Source organism: Balaenoptera ricei, chromosome 14 (genome assembly GCF_028023285.1).
Source record: "Balaenoptera ricei isolate mBalRic1 chromosome 14, mBalRic1.hap2, whole genome shotgun sequence".
In the NCBI taxonomy this organism is placed as follows: Eukaryota; Metazoa; Chordata; class Mammalia; order Artiodactyla; family Balaenopteridae; genus Balaenoptera; species Balaenoptera ricei.
Window position 1 is genome coordinate 20,206,039 of NC_082652.1, and position 23,839 is coordinate 20,229,877.

The 23,839-nt window shown below is 43.5% G+C and overlaps 1 protein-coding gene across 6 annotated transcripts in view; it reads right to left on the reverse strand.

Annotated features, from left to right (window-relative positions):
• The window catches only part of SLC5A1 (solute carrier family 5 member 1), a 140,272-nt gene that overhangs the window by 76,070 nt on the left and 40,363 nt on the right, over positions 1–23,839 (reverse strand). For 5 of the 6 annotated variants that reach the window (XR_009497373.1, XR_009497372.1, XM_059895487.1 and 2 more), the window contains exon 2: positions 530–1,229. Coding sequence is in view for 4 of the 6 variants with exons in the window: in XM_059895487.1 (XP_059751470.1) it covers positions 530–664 (135 nt within the window). In the remaining 2 variants the exon portion in view is untranslated. Of the gene's footprint in view, positions 1–529; positions 1,267–23,839 lie in introns of those variants that run through there. The other variant, XM_059895486.1, reaches the window with a different exon arrangement.

Below are 23,839 nucleotides of genomic sequence, written 5' to 3' on the forward strand. Positions count from 1 at the left end.
GACCTCTCCCAGGTGAGGGACACAGGGCAGCCCCTCTGCCTTGGGCTGCCCCACAGCACCTGCAGCTGGTAAAGGCTGGTGTCCTTCCGGATCTACCCTGTTTCTTCCCCCTCTGAAACTGGATGACTAAGAGGCAGGACAGTAGTCACCTCCCTGGGGCTCATTTCCCAAGCCCTGGGATCCTTCCTGCAGCTACCAGCTGGTCCTCTCCTGCCCCTCACACCCCCAGCCCCCAGCCTCTCCAATCTCTCACTCTCCTTCTCTGCTCACAGAGCCGGGGTGGGGGAGCCTCCTCGGGCACTGGCCAGCACCCCGTCACTTCTGCTCACCCTTGCTTGGCCCCTCACCTCACACGGTGCCCCCTGAACTCCTCTCAAACATTTCAAAGTCATTTCCACTCGGCTCCACACACCCTTCAGCCCACCCTCCCCTCCTTGCAGTTCACCAAGGCGGTGGCTCCTCCGTGTGCCCCCTCCTCCCTCCCCTTGGCCCTTGCCCCCTCAGCCCGCGTTTCAGGACCCCTACATACCCACAGCCCGACAGCCATCACCACCACGAAGTAGACGACGATGACAGAGATGTCGGCCGCATTGCGGATGCGCTCGTAGGCCTTGAGGGGCTCGGCGGTGGCAGTGGTCGCGGGGCTCCAGGTGCTACTGTCCATGACGGTGGCCGCGATGCGTCCCTCCAGCCCAGGCCGCTCGCTCCTTATATGGTCTCCGGGTTAATGATCAGCCCCGGGGAGGGGACCCGTGAAGTCTGGCAGCAGTGCTGTCTTGCAGGAGCCCCAGCGCTGCGCCGTCGGGGAGCAGCTCTGAGTGCAGAACGAGGAGGAGCTGGCAGAGCTTTGGCGGGGAGGTGGGCGGGTAGATAAGCGCTCTCCCTCGAGCGGGGTGGGGCCGGCCAGGGGGTGGTGCCCTCCTAGCACAAAGGCCCACTGTGCTCCGGCACCGGGCATCAGGCACCGGGCACCGTGCAGCCTCGCCTGGCCTGCTGTGGGGCCACACCCAGGCCAGGGCTCCAGCGGCTCCATTGAGGAGCCAGGCTTCCTGGTGCTGGGGGCCTAGAAGCTTCAGATCACCTGCCACCTGCCGTTGGACCAGTCTTGTGTTCTCTGCGGACCTGGCTTCTCCATGTGTAAAATGAGTGCGGGACTGTTCCAGGAATCAGCCAAGTTCTTGGTCTCCATGGAGAACATTCTGGGGAGAACCAGAACTTGCTGGATGTTGCTGGAAAAAAAATTCAGCATGATGGCAGTATCTTGGCCACTCATCGGTGAGTGGGATGACCACTCACCCATCCACCTTTCTGCCTCTCCGTCTACAGCCTGCAGTGCCCAGGGGCACTGTTACCCCAGCTGTAAGGAAGAAGGAACTGACACTGGGAAAAAGGATCCCACTGGGAGCTATTTCCTTGCCCTGTGCCTCACCCAGTAATGTTATTTGGGGCCCTTCCAAGGCAGGTGGGAGGGAGGAAAGATACTAGAGAATCCCTTCCAAGGAACTCATCAAACCCTAGCCCTTTCTGGGGGCTCAGCCTGCCCATCTGGAAACACATGTCTAATTTGGAAGTCAAGGCTCAGAACAGAGATGACCGTGAGAAGAGGCACAACTCACCCAAGGTCACATAGTGAGCCAGTGACAGAGGTGACCATGCAGCCCAGACCAAGGCAGGCCTAGTTCAGAGGAGGGTTGGGATGCTCTCAGGGGCTGGTGCTGGAGGCCCCAGAGCAGCCACTTTGGAGAGGGGACCCTTGCTGGGTGATGAGGTGAGGGAGGGGGAAGGACCACCCAAACACGCCAGGATGCTATTCTGCCTCAGGCCCTCCCTGCCCACCACCAGACATCCATCCACTGCTTAAAGTCAAGCAGCCCATTCCTTTGCACCTTGTTGCCTCTGAGGGCCACTGCCCTCCTGCCTCTTCAGTGCTTGTTTGTCCCCACTTCCCCCATTCATCCCCCAGGACTGTAAACTGTATAAGGGCCCATCATAACACCTGCCCACAGGAAGAAGAAATTCCCCATTTGGGGATCTTGGAAGCAGGGGCTCTTCACCGTGGATGCCTCCCATGACTTAGAGCTCAGCCGTCAGCCACAGCTTGGAGCAGCTTGCCTTCCATCTGTGTCCATTGGTTCCCACGTTCAGCAAAGCTTTTTCACCTGACTCTGTGCCAGGCAGAGTCCCTGCCCTCAGGGAACTTCCAATCTGGTCTGGAAGTGAGCCCACCCGCAGGAAAAGTCCAGCCTTTAACCACCAGCTGCAGGCTGCCAGCCCATGCCTGGTTCTAAAAGTGAAGTCTGTGGAAATGAGCAAATCCAAAACGTGAGTGGGAGGAAGGCTTGGAAGTGCTGAAGGACCTCAAAGGAGGGACCAAGCTGTTCTTTGATCTTTCTAGGACAGCAGAACATAGGTGGCCAGAGAAGGAAAGGGATGGGTGGCAGCCAGGGAGAGACCATAAAAGGCATTCATTCATTCATTCACTCTTACAACAAAAGAGCAGCTTCTATGTGCTAGGTCATGTGCGATGACTCTAGGGATACAGCTGTGAACAAGACTCACAGGGCTCTTACCTTCCTCACAGGGCTTCCAGCCCAGTAGGGGAAACAGAACATCATCAAAGATGAGACAAATCATGTACCACAATGTTCATTGCAGCTCTATTTACAATAGCCAGGACATGGAAGCAACCTAAGTGTCCATCGACAGATGAATGGATAAAGAAGATGTGGCACATATATACAATGGAATATTACTCAGCCATAAAAAAAAAAAAGAAATTGAGTTATTTGTAGTGAGGTGGATGGACACAGAGTCTGTCATACAGAGTGAAGTAAGTCAGAAAGAGAAAAACAAATACCGCATGCTAACACATATATATGGAATCTTAAAAAAAAAAAAAAGGTTAGGAAGAACCTAGGGGCAGGAGAGGAATAAAGACGCAGACATAGAGAATGGACTTGAGGACACAGGGAGGGGGAAGCGTAAGCTGGGATGAAGTGAGAGAGTGGCATGGACGTATATACACTACCAAATGTGAAATAGATAGCTAGTGGGAAGCAGCCGCATAGCACAGGGAGATCAGCTCGGTGCTTTGTGACCACCTAGAGGGGTGGGATAGGGATGGTGAGAGGGAGACACAAGAGGAAAGAGATATGGGGATATATGTATATGTATAGCTCATTCACCTTGTTATAAAGCAGAAACTAACACACCATTGTAAAGCAATTATACTCCAATAAATATGTTAAAAAAAAGAGATGAGACAAATACTTCTAAAATTAACATAGTGATATGTGCTTTGCAAGAGAAACACTAATGCTCCAAATATCTAGCAAGGATTTTGACCTGGGAATGAGGGGAGGTTGGGGGAAGGCCTGGGAAAAGTCTGGTTTGGGTAGGGCCCTGAAAGAGAAGGAATGAGCCAGGTAAGGGGGGAGTGAGGATGTACCAGGAGAGGGCAAGCATGGTGGGGGAGGAGGAGGATTTATCTACAATGTATAGGAAGTCACCACCTGGGACTAAAGATAAAAAATAAATTAAAAGCTTGTCATCAGCAAGTAACTCCCCACCATGGCCATCCCCAGGCTGACTGAGGTCCTTTTGCAATTTCTCTTCCTCATTGGTCTCCTCTAAAAGAACAGTTTAAACCCAAGAAAACAGTATGGAAGTTTCTCAAAAAATTAAAACTAATACTACCATATAAGCCAGCAATCCCACTTCTGGGAATATATCTAAAGGAAACAAAAACACTGTGTCAAAGAGATATCTGCACTCCCATTTTCATAGCAGCATTATTCTTTTTTAATATTTATTTATTTATTTGGCTGCACCAGGTCCTAGTTGCAGCAGGCAGACCTTAGTTGCAGCACGTGGGATCTAGTTCCCTGACCTGGGATGGAACCCAGGCTCCCTGCATTGGGAGGGTGGAGTCTCAACCATTGGACCGCCAGGGAAGTCCCTGTAGCAGCATTATTTACAACAGCCAAGACATGGAAACAACCTAAGCATCACTGATTGATGACTGAATAAAGAAGATGTTGTGGGGCTTCCCTGGTGGCGCAGTGGTTAAGAATCTGCCTGTCAATGCAGGAGACACGGGTTTGATCCCTGGTCCAGGAAGATCCCACATGCCACGGAGCAACTAAGCCCATGCACTGCAACTACTGAGCCTGTGCTCTAGAGCCCACGTGCCACAACTACTGAGCCCGTGTGCCACAACTACTGAAGCCCACGCACTGCAATGAGGAGTAGCCCCCACTCGTCGCAACTAGAGAAAGCCCGCGTGCAGCAACGAAGACCCAACGCAGCCAAAACTAAATAAATTAAATAAATAAAATTTTTAAATAGATGTTGTGATATATATTACACAATGAAATATTATTCAGCCATAAAAAAAGGAAATCTTGCCATTTTCAACACTATGTATGAACCTTAATGGCATTATGCTAAGTGAAGTAAGTCAGACACAAAAAGACAAATACTACATGATCTCACCTACACGTGCAATCTAAAAAAGGAAACTCATAGAACCAAAGAGTAGAATGGTGGTTGCCAGGGGCTGAGGGTGGAGGAAATGGGGAGATGTTGGTCAAAGAATACAAATTCTAAGATAAATAAATCCTGGAAATCGAATGCACAGTGTGGTGATTATAGTTAGCAATACTGTATTGTATACTTGAAAGTTGCTAAGAGAGTAGGTCTTAAGTGTTCTCACCACAAAAAAAAAAAAAAAAAGGGTAACCATGTGAGGTTAGTTAACTTGATTGTGGTAGTCATTTCACACTGTATGCACATATTAAATCATCACATTGTACACCTTTTTAAAAAAATCATGTTGTCCAACCTAATTTTTTTTTAAATTATTTCCCCTGAACAGATGCTTCCAGAGGAACAAGGTATGATGCCCCACCTGCCCCCACAGCTGTCCAGAGCTGCCAGGTCACTGCTCATTGATAAGGATCCTATTGGCCTCTCTCCTGCCCTCACTGGTGCCAACAAAACCCAGGGTCTAGTCATTAAAAGGGACCTTGTTACCAGGACCTCAGAGAACGAAGAAAGCTGGCCAAACAACCCGGCTGTGGGGAAGATGAGGCTGATGAGGAAACACAGACGTGAGAGCAAGAAGCAGACCCCACCTGAACCCACATAGGTTCACAACCTCTGGTCAGATTGGGGTCTTAAGTTTGAAAAGCCAGGTGCCCACAGATTCACAGCTAAACCCGACTGTTGGAGAAAAATAAATATTCAAATGACCCAGAGGTTGCTAGTATGTACAGATGGCTGGGGAGAGACCCAAGATTTGGAGGGTAATGATTGATTACTAAGTGGGAATTGTCCCGTCTCCTCTTCTCTGCCTCTGTCCTCACTACTCATCTATGCAGGTCCCACAAGAGTCCCACCTGCTCCTGCCAGCCAGGAAGGTCCTCCCCAGCAGGCCCCAGTGCCCACCTCACACTGGCCAAACTGCGCTGTTTAGCAAGGGACCCCACAGTGGAATGGCCAGCTTCTGAACTCTTGTCCCACAGTGAAATCAATTACCTAGGTGAGGAGGCCATGAGTTCGGGAAGTTGCCTGAGGAGGGGACCCATATGACTACTTTGAATTTCAGCTCAGCCATCACCAACAGTGGACCATGGACAGCTCACTTGCATCCGTGACTCTCCCTTTGAACGTCTGTAAAATGGTGTAGACAAGGACTGTCTTATGTACCTACGAGGTGCAAATGGGATGTGAAGAAGCCTTGTTGACAATGAGAGGGTGAAGGTGAGGGACAGAGGGGGCTGCTATGATTTTCTCTCCTTTACCTTTTCCTGGTTGCAAGCTCAGGTGTGAGAAGCAGGTTGCTGATCAGTGTATTAGCTTCCTGTGGCTGATGTAACAAATTACCACAAACTCAGTGGCTTAAAACAACAGAAATCTATTCTCTCACAGTTCTGGAAGGCAGAAATCCAAAATCAGTTTCACTGGCCTGAAATCAAGTTATCAGCAGGGCCACACTACTGAGGGTCTAGGGGAGGATCCTTCCTTGCCTCTTCCAGCTTCTGGTGGCTGCCAGCATTCTGTGGTTTGTGGCCATATCACTCTAATCTCTACCTCTGTCTCTTTTTGTGTGCGTGTGGTTAAATACACATAACATAAAATTTACCATTTTAACTATTTTTAAGAGTACAATTAGTGGCATTCAGTACATTCATGTTGTTGTACAACCATCACCACCATCTATCTTCAAAAACTTCATTTTCTCAAACTGAAACACTGTACCCATTAAACAGTAACTCCACACTCCCTCTTCACCCAGCCCCTGGCAATCACCATTCGACTTTCTGTCTCTATGAATGTGACTACTCTAGATGCTTCATATAAGTGGAATCACACTATCTGCCTCCAGCTTCACATTGCCTTCTCTTCTGTGTCTGTCTGCCAAATCTCCCTCTGCCCCTCCCTTTATAAAAACATTTATGATGGCATTTAGGGCCCACCAGAACAATCTAGGATCCTTAACTTAATAACATCTGCAAAGACCCTTCTTCCAAATAAGGTAGAATTTACAGGTTCCAAGGATTAGGACCTGTTATCTTTGGGTGGCCATTATTTGGGCTACTGCAATCAGTGATGGTGAAGGAGTCTGAATTTGGAAGGATTTGATGGAGTGAAACTGAGTCCCCTTAAAACTGAGTTTCCCTGCCAAGTTTATGATTAACTTTTCTATCCAAAACTTTATTCCCTTTCTTGTCCCACCCTTCTTCCCCTAAGGATTGAGGAGTATCAAAGAAAAGGGGGAACTGAAACCAAGCAGGACCCTGCAGGGCCTTCCTGTGTACAAGCCCCTCCATGTCCACCACTTCTTGTTTGGTCTTCCTCAAGTTCCAAAGAGCAGACTTAAGCAGTTAATGATTAGAACAAGAGAGTAACAGGACTCCTAGTTCCTCCTGAAGGGATATAGATAACAATCTGATGCATATCTTTGAGTTGTTCTGCGGAAACTAAGATCCCCCAGCTGGTGGAGGATGGTGACTACATGCTGACCACAAGCATGTAGACCCCAGACTGGTTGGAACCAGAAGGTTGATGGTTAAGATTCCTAAAATATCACCCTGTTACCTCACCACCAACCAATCAGAAAAATGTCCATGAGCTGATCCCTCATGGGATCACCACACACCCTACAACCCTCATTCCAGTGTTGCCTTTAAAAACTCTTGCCTGAAAGCCACTGGGCAGTCCAGGTCTCTTGAGCAATAGCTGCCCGTTCTCCTTGGTTGGCACCCTGCAAACAAATGCTGTACTTTTCTTCACCACAACCTGATGAGTAGATTGGTTTTGCTGAGTTGGACAAGCAGACCCAAGTTTAGTTTGGTAACAAGAGGAAGCAGGATTGAAGCTGCTTTGGTAAGGGCAGGGAGGAGAGGAAAGAGCTACTGGAGGGGTAAGTCCAGGCCCAGGGGTAAAAGCTAAAAAGCTGCCAGGAGAAGAGGTGAGAATGAATAGAAGGGCCAGGAAAGGGAACCAGTGAGTTGGCCTCAGGCTGCCCACCCTTCTCTCCCAAGCTAATGTCTGGGCCTGGGGGTAGTAAGGGAAGAATGGAAAGCTGAAAGAGACAAAGTGCTCCTGACCCTCACTCTAAAGCTAAAGTCAACAGGGGGTTGACCCCTGGGGGGGCTCCATCCCAGCATCTGAGCCCTGGCTAGGTCTCTGTCATGCTGGGTGACCTTGGGTAAGCACCTTATGTCATCTGAGAATCACCTCTACAGTGAGGCTCCAATCTGATCTAACAGAGGCTTGCTAGTGCCCACCATACATGCCAGCTTTGGGCCAGGACCAGAACCCAAGTTGCTTAGCAGTGATCTATAGTTCTTTCCTCTAGATCCCAAATCCCAGGCAGGTTTTAGGGAGTAGCTGTGGGGCAAGATGCTGCAAGATGCCATAGCCTATCTTTCCCAGAGCTCTTCACAGGGCACTGCCTCAACCCTGTTCCTCAGCCTGGGGCAACAGGAACAGTGCATGGCCAGGAGTCAGGAGGCCTGGGTTCAGGTGCTGCTTCCTCTGCCAGGTGGCCTTAGCCAAGTCACTTCCCTCTCAGAGACTATTACCTCACCTGTCAAATTAGCAGAATTTAACCAGCTGTTCCCTTAAAAAGAATCCCAGTGCCAATTCTATGACTCTAGCCTGGGCCCTGAAGCTCCCTGAATCTCTGTCTCCATTTACAAACTGGGGACAATAAGCCCTTGACAGCTGCATGTCAGAAGCATGTCAGTGGCACTTCATCCTAGGTCTCATCCGCCCCACTACATCTGCTGGCCCCAGGGGTGACATTTTCTATTGCTCAACACCATTTCTAAAAGTGGAAAGGGGGAACATGACCATTGCTTATAAAGCATCTCACCTCTCCCTGGATGCTCTTCACCCAAAGAAGTTGACAGCTCTAAAGAAATGTGGGAAGTGCACTGGGTGGAAATTCTGGCTCCTCCTCTTATTAGCTCAGTAACCTCAGGACAAGTTATCTAATTTGGGAGACCTCTGTATCCTCACTTACAAAATGGAGATAATAATATCTAAGATAAATGAGAAAACATACAAGGAGCAGAAGACAGATACAAAAAAGATAACTGATACTGTGTGTTGGGACAAGTGATACAACTTTCGTCTTCACAATGACCCTATTGTTATCTGGATTTTATAGATGAGAGCACTGACACTCATAGTATCCTGCCCAAGTTGGTAAAAAGTCAAGCTGGTGCTCAACCCCTCGGGCTATGGTATTAGACCCACATGGGTCTAATACCACCCATATTCTAACCCCAAGTGCAGAGAGCAGGAAGAGAAGAGGACTAAGAAAAGGGAGGTGAAGCCTTCGCCCTGATTCCAAGCCTACTCCTCAGTAGGCCTCCCTCTTTCCTCCCCCCACCTCACCCCTGGCTTGGCACTCGGTCCCAGCTGCCTGTTGGTGTGAGGCATACTAGTGAGTCGTTAATTGTAACAGATGCAGGCAAAAGTCAGCAGTGTTACAGGCACTATCTTCTGTCACCCCCTCTGGTTTTCTGAAAACCCAGAGCCTAGGAAGACAGCAGGTAGAGTAGCAGAGTTAAAAGGCCCTGGAGAAGTCAGCTCTCTGAGAGCCACACCTCAGTGTGACTATCACCCATGTATTCCAGCTCCCTCTGTAAGATGAGACAGAGAAGCAGTTCCTGGCAGGAGGTAGCCAAAGGCATTGCCTGAGGAACTCACCAGAGCTCTCACCTGTGAACCTTACCCCACACACAGCCAATAGCCACCCATCCATCCACCGGCCACTGAGACCAGGATTCCAGGAACACAAAAACCAGGCTCAAAAGTCCTTGGGCAACTGAAAGACCCACAAAGGTTACAATGAGGATGGCAAGTCATTTATATATTCAACAAATACCAGTTGTGCATTTGTCTAGGCATCAGGGGTACAAAGTGAGCAAGACATGTGTAGTCCCTGCCTTTTAGAAGCTTAAAACACATACATGTGCTCAGTGGGCATAGAGTTTCCTTTTGGGGGGATGAAAACATTTTGGAACCAGATAGAGGTGGCAGCTGCATGCACTCGATGACACTGAATTTTTCACTTTAAAATGGTTAATTTTATGTTATATAAATTTCACCTCAATTTTTTTTAACATCTTTATTGGAGTATAATTGCTTTACAATAAAGTTTCTGCTTTATAACAAAGTGAATGAGCTATACATATACATGTATCCCCATATCTCTTCCCTCTTGCATCTCCCTCCCACCCACCCTCCCTATCTCACCCCTCTAGATGGTCACAAAGCACCGAGCTGATCTCCCTGTGCTATGCAGCTGCTTCCCACTAGCTATCGGTTTTACGATCTAAAAAAATAAATAAATAAATGGGAATAAAGATGCGGACCTACTAGAGAATGGACTTGAGGACACGGGGAGGTGGAAGGGTAACCTGGGACAAAGTGAGAGAGTGGCATGGACATATATACACCTCAATTTTTTAAAAACCCATGCACAAGGCACTAGGTCTGGAGATAAAAATTTAATTCCCCATGCAGATTATTTCCCCCCAACCTGTTGGCTGATCCTAAGAGTTTCATTAGTTTCATTCATTTGTTCAACAAGTCATTTGAGCAGAATGAAAAGGTGAATTTATTTCACCATCAAAAGAATACTCTCTCCCATCTAATGGCTAGTCCTGATAATTGTACATTGAGAAACTTCATCCATTCATTCAGAGTATCCATTCTACAGCAGGTACTGGGGGCTACAAACTTGAATAGGATACAATCTTTGCAATGAACATGGGAGTATAGATATCTCTTTGAGATACAGATTTCATTTCCTTAGAATATATCCCCAGAAGTGGGATTGCTGGGTCATATAGTATTCTATTTTTAATTTTTGAGGATCTTCCATACTGTTTTCCATGATGGTTGTACCAATTTACACTCCCACCAACTCCACATCCTTGCCAACAGTTGTTATCTTGTCTTTTTGATGATAGTCATTCTAAGAAGTGTGAGATGATATTTCATAGTGGTTTTGATTTGCATTTGTCTGATGATTAGTGATGCTGAGCACATTTTCATGTACTCGGCTCCTCATATATTGTTTGAGTTCCTTATATTTTGGGGGTATTAAAAAATGGTAACTATGTGAGGTGATTAATGTGTTAATTTGATCATGGTAATCATTTTACAATGTATCTGTATATCAAATCATCACATTGTACACCTTAAATATATACAATTTTGTCAATTATGCCTCAATGAAGTGAGGGGGGGAGAAGAAAATACTAGCCAAAAAAAAAAAGACAAATTCTGCCTGGGGGCCCTCCCAGTCCATTAAGGAAAGTTTACATCTGATATGCATGTGCTGTTCCCTATGCAAACACTTTCTCCCCTGCTCTTCACCTGGATAACTCTCATAATTCTTTAATCTCAGCTTAAATTTCTTCCAAGAGTCTTCTTGACCTGCACCCCACGCTTAGCCTAAAAGCTCTCTGAGAACCCTGTTCTCAAGCCATACTCTTGTCCTTCCTGTCCCTGTCTCAATTTTCAATTGACTTTTAGTTGTATAACTATATATTTACTGTCTACAGTTCCCACTAGACTATAAACTTCATGAGGGTAGCCCCAGTATCTCTTGGCCATTATTGTGCCTAGGACTGGGGCTGAGATATAGTAAATGCTCAATAAATATTAGCTGGGCAAATAAATGAATTAAAATAATGAATACAAAAAATTATAACATGATAGATGGTGAGGCAAGGTGAGGTAAAACACGCTTGATTTGGTCTCACTAAAAGATGTAGGGAGCGGAGCAAAAGAAATAATCATTAAGAGGGGATATTTGCACTGAGTCTTCAGGGATAAGTAGGTTTTCCTGAGGCAACGCAGTTGGGGAAAGATTTTAAGATGTGAGAGAACACAGTATGCATATTCAGGGAACAGTGAGTGCTTGTGGTCTACCTGGCTGTGCAGAACAGTCGGAGATAAGGCCAGAGATGTGGACAGGAATTGGACCACAGGGGACCTTGTGTGGCATACTAAGCATCCTGGAATTTATCCTATAGAACACTGGGGAACCAGTAAAGCAGGTGTTCCTGACCTTAGATTCATGGACCCCTCAGAGTTGGGTTTTGAACATCCATGGACTCCCTTAAATTGTATACACAATTGTGATCAGGTTAGTGTTTTCTTGGAGAGAGGACCCATAGCTTTCATCAGATTCTCAGAAGATCAGTGACCCAGAAAAAGAATAAGAACTACCACCTTCTCTGACCATCTTAACTAAAACAGCCCCACCCCACCCCAGTTCAAGAATTTCATAGTGCTCATAACAAAATATAAATATCTTGTTGATTTCCATGTTTACTTATTTTTTGCCTCTCTTCCTCTCTGTGAGAGCAGAGACTATATCTTTCTTGTTCAGGTTCTATCTCCTGTGTCTAGCACACATGGCCTGGAAGCTATAGAGCTCAATAAATATCTGTTAACTAAACAAATCTTACTATAGGTTTTTCTTTTTAATTGTGCTAAAATACACAGAACATAAGTTACATCTTAACCATTTCTAAGTGTACAGTTCAGTTCCATTAAGTACATTTACATTATTGTGCTACCATCACCATCACCCATCCACAGAACTCCTTTCATCTTGCAAAACTGAAACTCTGTACCTATTAAACAGTAACTCCCCATCCTCGCACCCCCACCCAGCTCCTGGCAACCAACATTCTACTTTCTGTATCTAAGACCTTGACTACTCTAGGTACCTCATATAAGTGGAATCATATAGTATTTGTCCTTTCGTGACTAGCTTATTTCACCTAGCATAATGTCCTCATGGTTCACATGTGTCAGAATTGCCTTCCTAAAGACCTAAATGTAAGGCCAGACACTATAAAACTCTTAGAGGAAATCATAGGCAGAACATTCCATGACGTAAATCACAGCAAGATCCTTTTTGACCCACCTCCTAGAGAAATGGAAATAAAAACATAAATAAACAAATGGTACCTAATGAAACTTAAAAGCTTTTGCACAGCAAAGGAAAACATAAACAAGACGAAAAGACAACGCTCAGAATGGGAGAAAATGTTTGCAAATGAAGCAACTGACGAAGGACTAATCTCCAAAATTTACAAGTAGCTCATGCAGTTCAATATCCAAAAAACAAACAACCCAATCCAAAAATGGGCAGAACTCATCAAGAGAAAAAGGGAGAAGACTCAAATCAAATTAGAAATGAAAAAGGAGAAGTAACAACTGACACTGCAGAAATACAAAGCATCATGAGAGATTACTACAAGCAACTATATGCCAATAAAATGGGCAACCTGGAAGAAATGGACAAATTCTTAGAAAAACACAACCTTCTGAAACTGAACCAGGAAGAAATAGAAAATATAAACAGACCAATCACAAGCACTGAAGCTGAGACTGTGATTAAAAATCTTCCAACAAACAACAGCCCAGGACCAGATGGCTTCACAGGTGAACTCTGTCAAATATTTAGAGAAGAGCTAACACCTGCCCTTCTCAAACTCTTCCAAAATGAGCAAACTTATTCTACAAGGCCACCATCACCCTGATACCAAAACCAGGCAAAGATGTCACAAAGAAAGAAAACTACAGGTCAATATCACTGATGAACATAGATCCAAAAATCCTCAACAAAATACTAGCAAACAGAATCCAGCAGCACATTAAAAGGATCATACACCATGATCAAGTGGGGTTTATCCCAGGAATGCAAGGATTCTTCAATATATGTGAATCAATCAATGTGATACACCATATTAACAAATTGAAGGAGAAAAACCATATGATCATCTCAATAGATGCAGAAAAAGCTGTCAACAAAATTCAACACCCGTTTATGATAAAAACCCTCTAGAAAGTAGGCATAGAGGGAACTTACCTCAACATAATAAAGGCCATATATGACAAACCCACAGCCAACATTGTTCTCAATGGTGAAAAACTGAAACCAATTCCTCTAAGATCAGGAACAAGAAAAGGTTGTCCACTCTCACCACTATTATTCAACATAGTTTTGGAAGTTTTAGCCCTGGCAATCAGAGAAGGAAAAGAAATAAAAAGAATCCAAATCGGAAAAGAAGAAGTAAAGCTGTCACTGTTTGCAGATGACATGATACTATACATAGAGAATCCTAAAGATGCTACCAGAAAACTACTAGAGTTAATCAATTAATTTGGTAAAGTAACAGGATACAAAACTAATGCACAGAAATCTCTTGCATTCCTATCCACTAATGATGAATAATCTGAAAGAGAAATTAAGGAAACACTCCCATTTACCATTGCAACAAAAAGAATAAAATACCTAGGAATAAGCCTACCTCAGGAGACAAAAGACCTGTATGCAGAAAACTATAAGACACTGATGAAAGAAATTAAAGATGATACAAACAGATGGAGAGATATACCATGTTCTTGGACTGGAAAAATCAATATTGTGAAAATGACTATACTACCCAAAGCAATCTATAGATTCAATGCAATCTCTATCAAACTACCAATGGCATTTTTCACAGAACTAGAACAAAAAATTTCACAATTTGTATGGAAACACAAAAGACCCCGAATAGCCAAGCAATCTTGAGAAAGAAAAACAGAGCTGGAGGAATCGGGCTCCTGGACTTCAGACTATACTACAAAGCTACAGTAGTCAAGACAGTATGGTACTGGCACAAAAACAGAAATACAGATCAATGGAACAGGATAGAAAGCCCAGAGATAAACCCACGCACATATGGTCAACTTATTTTTGATAAAGGAGGCAAGAATATACAATGGAGAAAAGACAGCCTCTTCAATAAGTGGTGCTGGGAAAACTGGACAGCTACATGTAAAAGAATGAAATTAGAACACTCCCTGGAGACCTTCAAGATGGTGGAAGAGTAAGACGTGGAGATCACCTTCCTCCCCACAAATACATCAGAAATACATCTACATGTGGAACAACTCCTACAGAACACCTACTGAATGCTGGCAGAAGACCTCAGACCTCCCAAAAGGCAAGAAACTCCCCACATACCTGGGTAGGGCAAAAGAAAAAAGAAAAAGCAGAGACAAAAGAATAGGGATGGGACCTGCACCTCTGGGAGGGAGCTGTGAAGAAGGAAAAGGTTCCACACACTAGGAAGCCCCTTCACTGGCGGAGACAGGGGGTGGTGAGGGGGAAGCTTCGGAGCCACGGAGGAGAGCACAGCAACAGGGGTGCAGAGGACAAAGCGGAGAGATTCCCGCACAGAGGATCGGTGCCGACCAGCACTCACCAGCTTGAGAGGCTTGTCTGCTCACCCACCCGGGCAGGTGGGGGCTGGGAGCTGAGGCTCTGGCTTCAGAGGTCAGATCCCAGGGAGAGGACTGGGGTTGGCTGCGTGAACACAGCCTGAAGGGGGATAGTGCACCACAGCTAGCTGGGAGGGAGTCCGGGAAAAAGTTTGGACCTGCTTAAGAGGCAAGAGACCACTGTTTCAGGATGCACGAGGAGAGGGGATTCAGAGCACTGTCTAAACGAGCTCCAGAGATGGGCACAAGCCATGGCTATCAGTGTGGACTCCAGAGACAGGCATGAAATGCTAAGGCTGCTGCTGCAGCCACCAAGAAGCCTGTGTGCAAGCACAGGTCACTATCCACACCTCCCCTCCCGGGAGCCTGTGCAGCCCGCCACTGCCAGGGTCCCGTGATCCAGGGACAACTTCCCCGGGAGAACGCACGGCGCGCCTCAGACTGTTGCAACATCACATCGGCCTCTGACGCCACAGGCTCACCTCGCATTCCATACCCCTCCCTCCCCCTGGCCTGAGTGAGCCAGAGCCCCCTAATCGGCTGCTACTTTAACCCAGTCCTGTCTGAGTGAAAAACAGATGCCCTCAGGTGACCTACACGGAGAGGCAGGGCCAAATCCAAAGCTAAGCCCCAGGAGCTGTGTGAACAAAGAAGAGAAAGAGAAATCTCTCCCAGCAGACTCAGGAGCAGCGGATTAAATCTCCACAATCAACTTGATATACCCTGCATCTGTGGAATGCCTGAATAGACAAGGAATAATCCCAAAATCGAGGTGGTGGACTTTGGGAGCAACCGTATATTTTTTTTTCCTTTTTCTCTTTTTGTGAGTGTGTATGTGTATGCTTCTTTGTGTGATTTTGTCTCTATAGCTTTGCTTTTACCATTTGTCCTAGGGTTCTGTCTGTCCTTTTTTTTGGGTTTTTTTTTTTTGTTTTTTTTTTTTTAGTATAGTTTTTAAGCACTTGTTGTCATTGGTGGATTTGTTTTTTGGTTTGGTTGCTCTCTTCTTTCTTTCTTTCTTTTTTTTTCTTTTTTTCCTTTTTTTATTACTTTTTAATTTTTTTATTTTTAATATTAATTTTTTATTTTAATAACTTTTATTCTTTCTTTCTCTCTTTTCTTTCTTTCTTTCTTTTTCTCTCTCTCTCTCTCTCTTTCCCTTTCTTTCTCTCTTTCTTTCTTTCTTTCTTTCCTTTTTTCTTTCTTTCTTTCTCCCTTTTCTTCTGAGCCATGTGGCTGACAGAGTCTGGGTGCTCCGGCTGGGTGTCAAGCCTGTGCCTCTGAGGTGGGAGAACCAAGTTCAGGACATTGGTCCACCAGAGACCTCCCAGCTCCACGTAATATCAAACAGCGAAAGCTCTTCCAGAGATCTCCATCTCAACGCTAAGACCCAGCTCCACTCAATGACCAGCAAGCTACAGTGCTGGACACCCTATGCCAAGCAACTAGCAAGACAGGAACGCAACCCCACCCATTAGCAGAGAAGTTGCCTAAAATTGTAATAAAATCATAGACACCCCAAAACACACCACCAGATGCGGACCTGCCCACCAGAAAGACAAGATCCAGCCTCATCCACCAGAACACAGACACTAGTCCCCTCCACCAGGAAGCCTACACAACCCACTGAACCAACCTTGGCCTCCGGGGGCAGACACCAAACACAAAGGGAACTATGAACCTGCAGCCTGTGAAAAGGAGACCGCAAACACAGTAAGTTAAGCAAAATGAGAAACACACAGCAGATGAAGGAGCAAGTTAAAAACCCATCAGACCAAACAAATGAAGAGGAAATAGGCAGTCTACCTGAAAAAGAATTCAGAGTAATGATAGTAAAGATGATCCAAAATCTTGGAAATAGAATGGAGAAAATACAAGAAACATTTAACAAGGACGTAGAAGAACTAAAGAGCAAACAAACAATGATGAACAACACAATAAGTGAAATTCAAAATTCTCTAGAAGGAATCAATAGCAGAATAACTGAGGCAGAAGAACAGATAAGTGACCTGGAACATAAAATAGTGGAAATAACTACTGCAGAGCAGAATAAAGAAAAAAGAACGAAAAGAATTGAGGACAGTCTCAGAGACTTCTGGGACAACATTAAACGCACCAACATTCAAATTATAGGGGTCCCAGAAGAAGAAGAGAAAAAGAAAGGGACTGAGAAAATATTTGAAGAGATTATAGTTGAAAACTTCCCTAATATGGGAAAGGAAATAGTTAATCAAGTCCAGGAAGTGCAGAGAGTCCCATACAGGATCCAAGGATAAACATACCAAGACACATATTAATCAAACTATCAAAAATTAAATTCAAAGAAAAAATATTAAAAGCAGCAAGGGAAAAACAACAAATAACATACAAGGGAATCCCCATAAGGTTAACAGCTGATATTTCAGCAGAAACTCTGCAAGCCAGAAGGGAGTGGCAGGACATATTTAAAGTGATGAAAGGGAAAAACCTACAACCAAGATTACTCTACCCAGCAAGGATCTCATTCAGATTCGAGGGAGAAATTAAAACCTTTACAGACAAGCAAAAGCTAAGAGAATTCAGCACCACCAAACCAGCTTTACAACAAATGCTAAAGGAATTTCTCTAGGCAGGAAACACAAGAGAAGGAAAAGACCTACAATAACAAACCCAAAACAATTCAGAAAATGGTAATAGGAACATACATATCAATAACTACCTTAAATGTAAAAGAATTAAATGCTCCAACCAAAAGACATAGACTGGCTGAATGGATACAAAAACAAGACCCGTATATATGCTGTCTACAAGAGACCCACTTCAGACCCAGGGACACATACAGACTGAAAGTGAGGGGATGGAAAAAATATTCCATGCAAATGGAAATGAGAAGAAAGCTGGAGTAGCAATTCTCATATCAGACAAAATAGACTGTAAAATAAAGACTATTACAAGACAAAGAAGGACACTACATAATGATGAAGGGATCAATCCAAGAAGAAGATATAACAATTGTAAATATTTATGCACCCAACATAGGAGCACCTCAACACATAAGGCAAATGCTAGCAGCCATAAAAGGGGAAATCGACAGTAGCACAATCATAGTAGGGGACTTTAACACCCCACTTTCACCAATGGACAGATCATCCAAAATGAAAATAAATAAGGAAACACAAGCTTTAAATGATACATTAAACAAGATGGACTTAATTGATATTTATAGACCACTGCATCCAAAAACAACAGAATACACTTTCTTCTCAAGTGCTCATGGAACATTCTCCAGGATAGATCAGATCTTGGGTCACAAATCAAGCCTTGGTAAATTTAAGAAAATTGAAATCGTATCAAGTATCTTTTCCAACCACACGCTATGAGACTAGATATCAATTACAGGAAAAAATTTGTAAAAAATACAAACACATGGAGGCTAAACAATACACTACTTAATAACCAAGAGATCACTGAAGAAATTAAAGAGGAAATCAAAAAATACCTAGAAACAAATGACAATGAAAACACTACAACCCAAAACTTCACTCTGTATGAGTGACTTACTTCACTCTGTATGAGTCTGTCATACAGAGTGAAGTAAGTCAGAAAGAGAAAAACAAATACCATATGCTAACACATATATATGGAATCTAAAAAAAAAAAAGTTCTGAAGGAACTAGGGGCAGGAGAGGAGTAAAGACGCAGACGTAGAGAATGGATTTGAGGACATGGGGAGGGGGAAGGGTAAGTTGGGACAAAGTGAGAGAGTGGCATGGACTTATATACACTACCAAATGTAAAATAGATAGCTAGTGGGAAGCAGCCGCATAGCACAGGGAGATCAGCTCGGTGCTTTGTGACCACTTAGAGGGCTGGGATAGTGAGAATGCGAGGGAGATGCAAGAGGGAGGAGATATGGGGATATATGTATATATATAGCTGATTCACTTTGTTATAAAGCAGAAGCAGAAACTAACACACCATTGTAAAGCAATTATACTCCAATAAAGATGTTTAAAAAAGAATATCCTTCCTTTTAAGGCTGAATCATTCCATTATGTAAATAGACCACATTTTGTTTATCCATTCATTCACTAATGGACATTTGGGTTGCTTTCACCTTTCAGCCATTGTGACTAATGCTGCTATGGACATGGGTGTGAAGGTATTTTTGGATCCTCTTTGAAATAAGAGCAATCACAGGATGGGTGGATGGATGGAAGGATGGACGGATGGATGGATGGATGAATAGTGGATGGATGGGTGGATTGATGGGTGATAGATGGATTGATAGATAAGTGAAAGAGCTCCAAACTGAATTACATCTGTTTCCTGTCCTGGATGTCACACTTTCTACCTGCATGACACACCGGACATCAGAGATACTGTGACATAACAGTGACCCCATTGTAACAATGGCAGTAGGATTGAGTTAAAGGGAATTTCAAAATACTTATAAAGATGAGTAATTCTGTGCTATTTCATGATCACAGTTGGCATGTATCAGTAAAAGGATTATATATTTACAAGACCTTAAGGTATTGCTGTCTAAGAAGAATGGGATTTCCCAGAGTGGTAATCCTAGGAAAGAAGGGAGTATTCAAGTTGGGTAAAACTCACACTCAGTATCAAATGTGGAACAACCGTAACATCAGTCAAAACAGCAAAAACAGAGTCACTGAAAATTCAGGACCTTGAGCCACAGATGATGCTGGCAGTGAATGGATCCAAGATGCAAAGAACTGGGCAAAAATGAAGAGTATAGAGAGGAGATTTTTGAGAATACTGAGCTCCACTCTAAACTGGCCCACAGGATTTGTTTATCCATAGTCTCACCATCCACAGCAATGTAAGAACCAATCCTAACAGAAAAATGAACAAAAAATACAAACAGTTCATATAAAAGAAAATACAGGATTTCCCTGGTGGTGCAGGGGTTAAAAATCTGTCTGCCAATGCAGGGGACACGGGTTCGAGCCCTGGTGCAGAAAGATCCCACATGCCACACAGCAGCAAAGCCCATGAGCCACAACTACTGAGCCCAAGTACCACAACTACTGAAGCCTGCATGCCTAGAGTCCATGCTCCACAACAAGAGAAGCCACCACAATGAGAAGCCCACGCACCACAATGAAGAGTAGCCCCTGCTCACTGCAACTAGAGAAAGCCTGCATACAACAACGAAGACCCAACGCAACCAAAAATTAAAATTAAAAAAAAAAAGAAAATACAAATGGCACATAAACATACTAAAAGATACCCAGTCTCTCTTTAATAAAGTACATGGAAATTAAAACTACAGTAAGATACTATTTTTTACCTATCAGACTGGAAAAAAATCACAAATAAATTGATAATACATTGAGTCATAGAGGAAACATTTACTCTCATACATTACAGGTGAAAGTATAAATTGGTACCAACTTTAACAGAGTAATTTGAGAACATCTATCAAAATTATATCAAGAGAATGAGAAGACAAGTCACAGACTGGGAGACGATATTTGTAAAAGACACATCTGATAAAGAACTGTTAACCAAACCTATACAAAGAACTTTTAAAACTTAACAATAAGAAAATGAACAACTCGATTTGAAAATGGGCAAAAGGTCTCAACAGACACCTGTTCAAATATACAGATATCTTCTGACATACAAATAAGCATACGAAAAGATGCTCAACATCATATGTCATTGGAGAACTGCAAATTAAAACAATGAGATAGGGCTTCCCTGGTGGCACAGTGGTTGAGAATCCGCCTGCCAATGCAGGGGACACGGGTTCGAGCCCTGGTCTGGGAAGATTCCACATGCTGCAGAGCAACTGGGCCCGTGAGCCACAACTACTGAGCCTGCGCGTCTGGAGCCTGTGCTCCGCAACAAGAGAGGCCGCGATAGTGAGAGGCCCGCGCACCGTGATGAAGAGTGGCCCCCACTTGCCACACTAGAGAGAAAGCCCTCGCACAGAAACGAAGACCCAACACAGCCATAAATAAATAAATAAATAAATAATTTTTAAAAAAAACAAAACACAACAACAACCAAAAAAAAAAAAAAAAACTAACTGGCCCACATCAGGGCAGAAAAAAAAAAAAAAAACACAAAAACAATGAGATACCACAACACACCTAACCATATGACCAAAACCCAAAACACTGACAACACCAAATGCTGACAAGAATGTGGAACAACAGAAACTCTCATTCATTGCCGGTTAGAATGTAAATTGGTGCACCCACTTTGGATGATAGTTTGGCAGTTTCTTATAAAACCAGATATAGTCCTACCATACAATCCAGCAACTGTGCTCCTAGGTATTTACCCAAAGGAGTTGAAAACATGTTTGCACACAAACGTGCACATGGATATTTATAGCATGATTGCTAAAACTTGGAAACAACCAAAATGTCCTTTAGTAAGTGGTACATCCAAACAATGGAATATTATTCAGTGATAAAAACAAATATCCTATCAAGCCAAGAAAAGACATGGAGGAATGTTAAATGTATATTAATGAGTAAAAGAAGTCAATCTGAAAAGGCTATATACTGTGTAATTCCAACTATATGACATTCTGGAAAAGGCAAAACTATGGAAACAGTAAAAAGATCAGTGATTGTCAGGGTTTAGAGAGCAAAGGGAGATGAAGAGAAGAACACAGATAATTTTTAAGGCAGTGAAATTATTCTGTATGATACTCTAGTTGTAGATACATGACATTATCTATTTATCAAAACTCATAGAATGTGCAATGCCAAGAGTGAGCCCTAATGTGAACTATGGACTTTGGATGATAATGAGGTATCAATGTAGGTTAATTGATTCTAACAAATGTACCATTCTGGTGCAGAATGTTGACAATGACAGAGGCTGTGCATGGAGGGAGGGGGATATGGTAACTTTGTACTTCCAGCTCAATTTTGCTGTGAACCTAAAACTGCTCTAAAAAAATAAAATCTATTTAAAAATTATATATTCACATACCCTTTGACCTAACATTTTTTTTCTAAGAATTTATGCTACAGATAGGCTTACATAAGGGCAAATGACCTACATTCTAAGTTATTTATTGCAGCACTATTTGTAATGGGCAAAGATTAGAAGCAACCTAAATCCTCATCCATAAAGGATTGGTTAAATATATTACAGTTTATCCACTTAATGGAATAATAATATGCAGCCATTAAAAATAAAAAAGAGGGACTTCCCTGGTGGCACAGTGGTTAAGAATCCGCCTGCCAATGCAAGCGACACAGGTTCAATCCCTGGTCCAGTAAGATCCCACATGCCGTGAGGCAACTAAGCCCGTGCGCCACAACTACTGAGCCTGCGGTCTAGAGCCCGCGAGCCACAACTACTGAGCCTGCGCGCCACAACTACTGAGCCCGCACGCCACAAGTACCAAAGCCTGCGTGCCTAGAGCCCATGCTCGACAAGAGAAGCCACTGCAATGAGAAGCCTGCGCACTGCAACGAAGAGTAGCCCCCGCTTACTGCAACTAGAGAAAGCCCGCACGCAGCAACGAAGACCCAACGCAGCCAAAAATAAATTAATTAATTAATTAAAAAGCTCTTGTATATTGATATGTAGTAGTGATCTCAAAGATATTTTGTTAGGTTAAAAAAGCAAAGTGTACAAAACAACATATAGTATGCTAAAATTCGTATAAAATATCAGGGGGTAAGGGAAGAATATAGGTATATATTTGCTTACATGTACAATTTTTAAATCTCTTGGATACACAAGAAGCTGGCAAAATTTATTGCCTTCAGGGAAAATATTTGGATGACTGGGAGACTTTCTCCATATATGCTTACATATGAACCATGAGAACGTATTATTTATTAGATCAATGGATAGTAAGAAGGAGGGAGGGTGGGAGGGAAAGAGAGAAAGAAGAAGGAAGAACACTACACTAGGATCACTGAATATTCAAGTATTTGGGGACCTCAGGGATCATCAAACTTGACTCCATAATATATTCACTGGATCAACAAATATATATTGAGTGTCCTATATACGCCGGCCACTGTTTCAGGTGCTGTAGACAGCAAGATGCAAAGATGTAGGAGTACACAATCTAATGGGGAAAGACCTTATAATGAGAAAGGAAGTCCCAGAGAATGAACAGACCTTGTCAAGATCACCCAGATTGTTGGTGGAAGAGCTAGGGCTGAAACCCAGGTCTGCAGGCTCCTGCTTGGTTTTATTATCTACCCTGGGATTAAAGTACAGTGAGGGAAATGGACTTGATTACCCAGGCAATGCTTACGAGTGTAAAGATAAGTGAACCACAAAACTGGCTTCCCAGAAAGAGCTTTCTTCTTCTACACATGCTTTCTAATGGTCATAGTCACCCCCAACCCATGAAAGATCTCCCAATACTATCTTCATCCTTCATTCACACAAACAATTATTTAAGAGTCATTATAAATAAATACTGTTAATACACACACACATACACTTTTCCAAATGATGATTCGTTTGTCCTTTTGGTTGAGACACCAAAAATGCTAAGACAAAGTAATTAAGGCACAGCCTCCCCTAAAGAATAATCTTCTGTCTGAGCAAGAGGAAGAACCTAATCCTAGTCAAGTATCCCTGATCCCTGGGATTTTCTAAGGATTTTAGGCAAACCCTTCAATAGGGTTTTTCCAAGTTTGGGAAATCCTACCAGGAAGCAAGAAAAGAAGAGCGTCATTCTCATTACATTGAATGACAAAGGTGCAACAATCAATGGCCTGTGGCTTAGCCTAATGTTTTAGGCTGACTTTGATTAAAGTATTATAGAACAGGTATAAAAATGAAACCATATATACACAAACACATATAAACATCCCCACAAATATATACCCACATAGACGTACACACAAATATCAACCCCAAAGAACAAAATAAAAGCCTGAGATGAAGAACCTTCTATTCTAAATTGGCTAAACTTAAAGAAAGAACCAATGTGATGTTTCAAAATGCAAAATCCTGAAATCTCTGTTTGTCTTCCAAGTGATTCTGTGATTGGAGGAGGACCTGCTTTAATTTGGTTCCAGCTTTA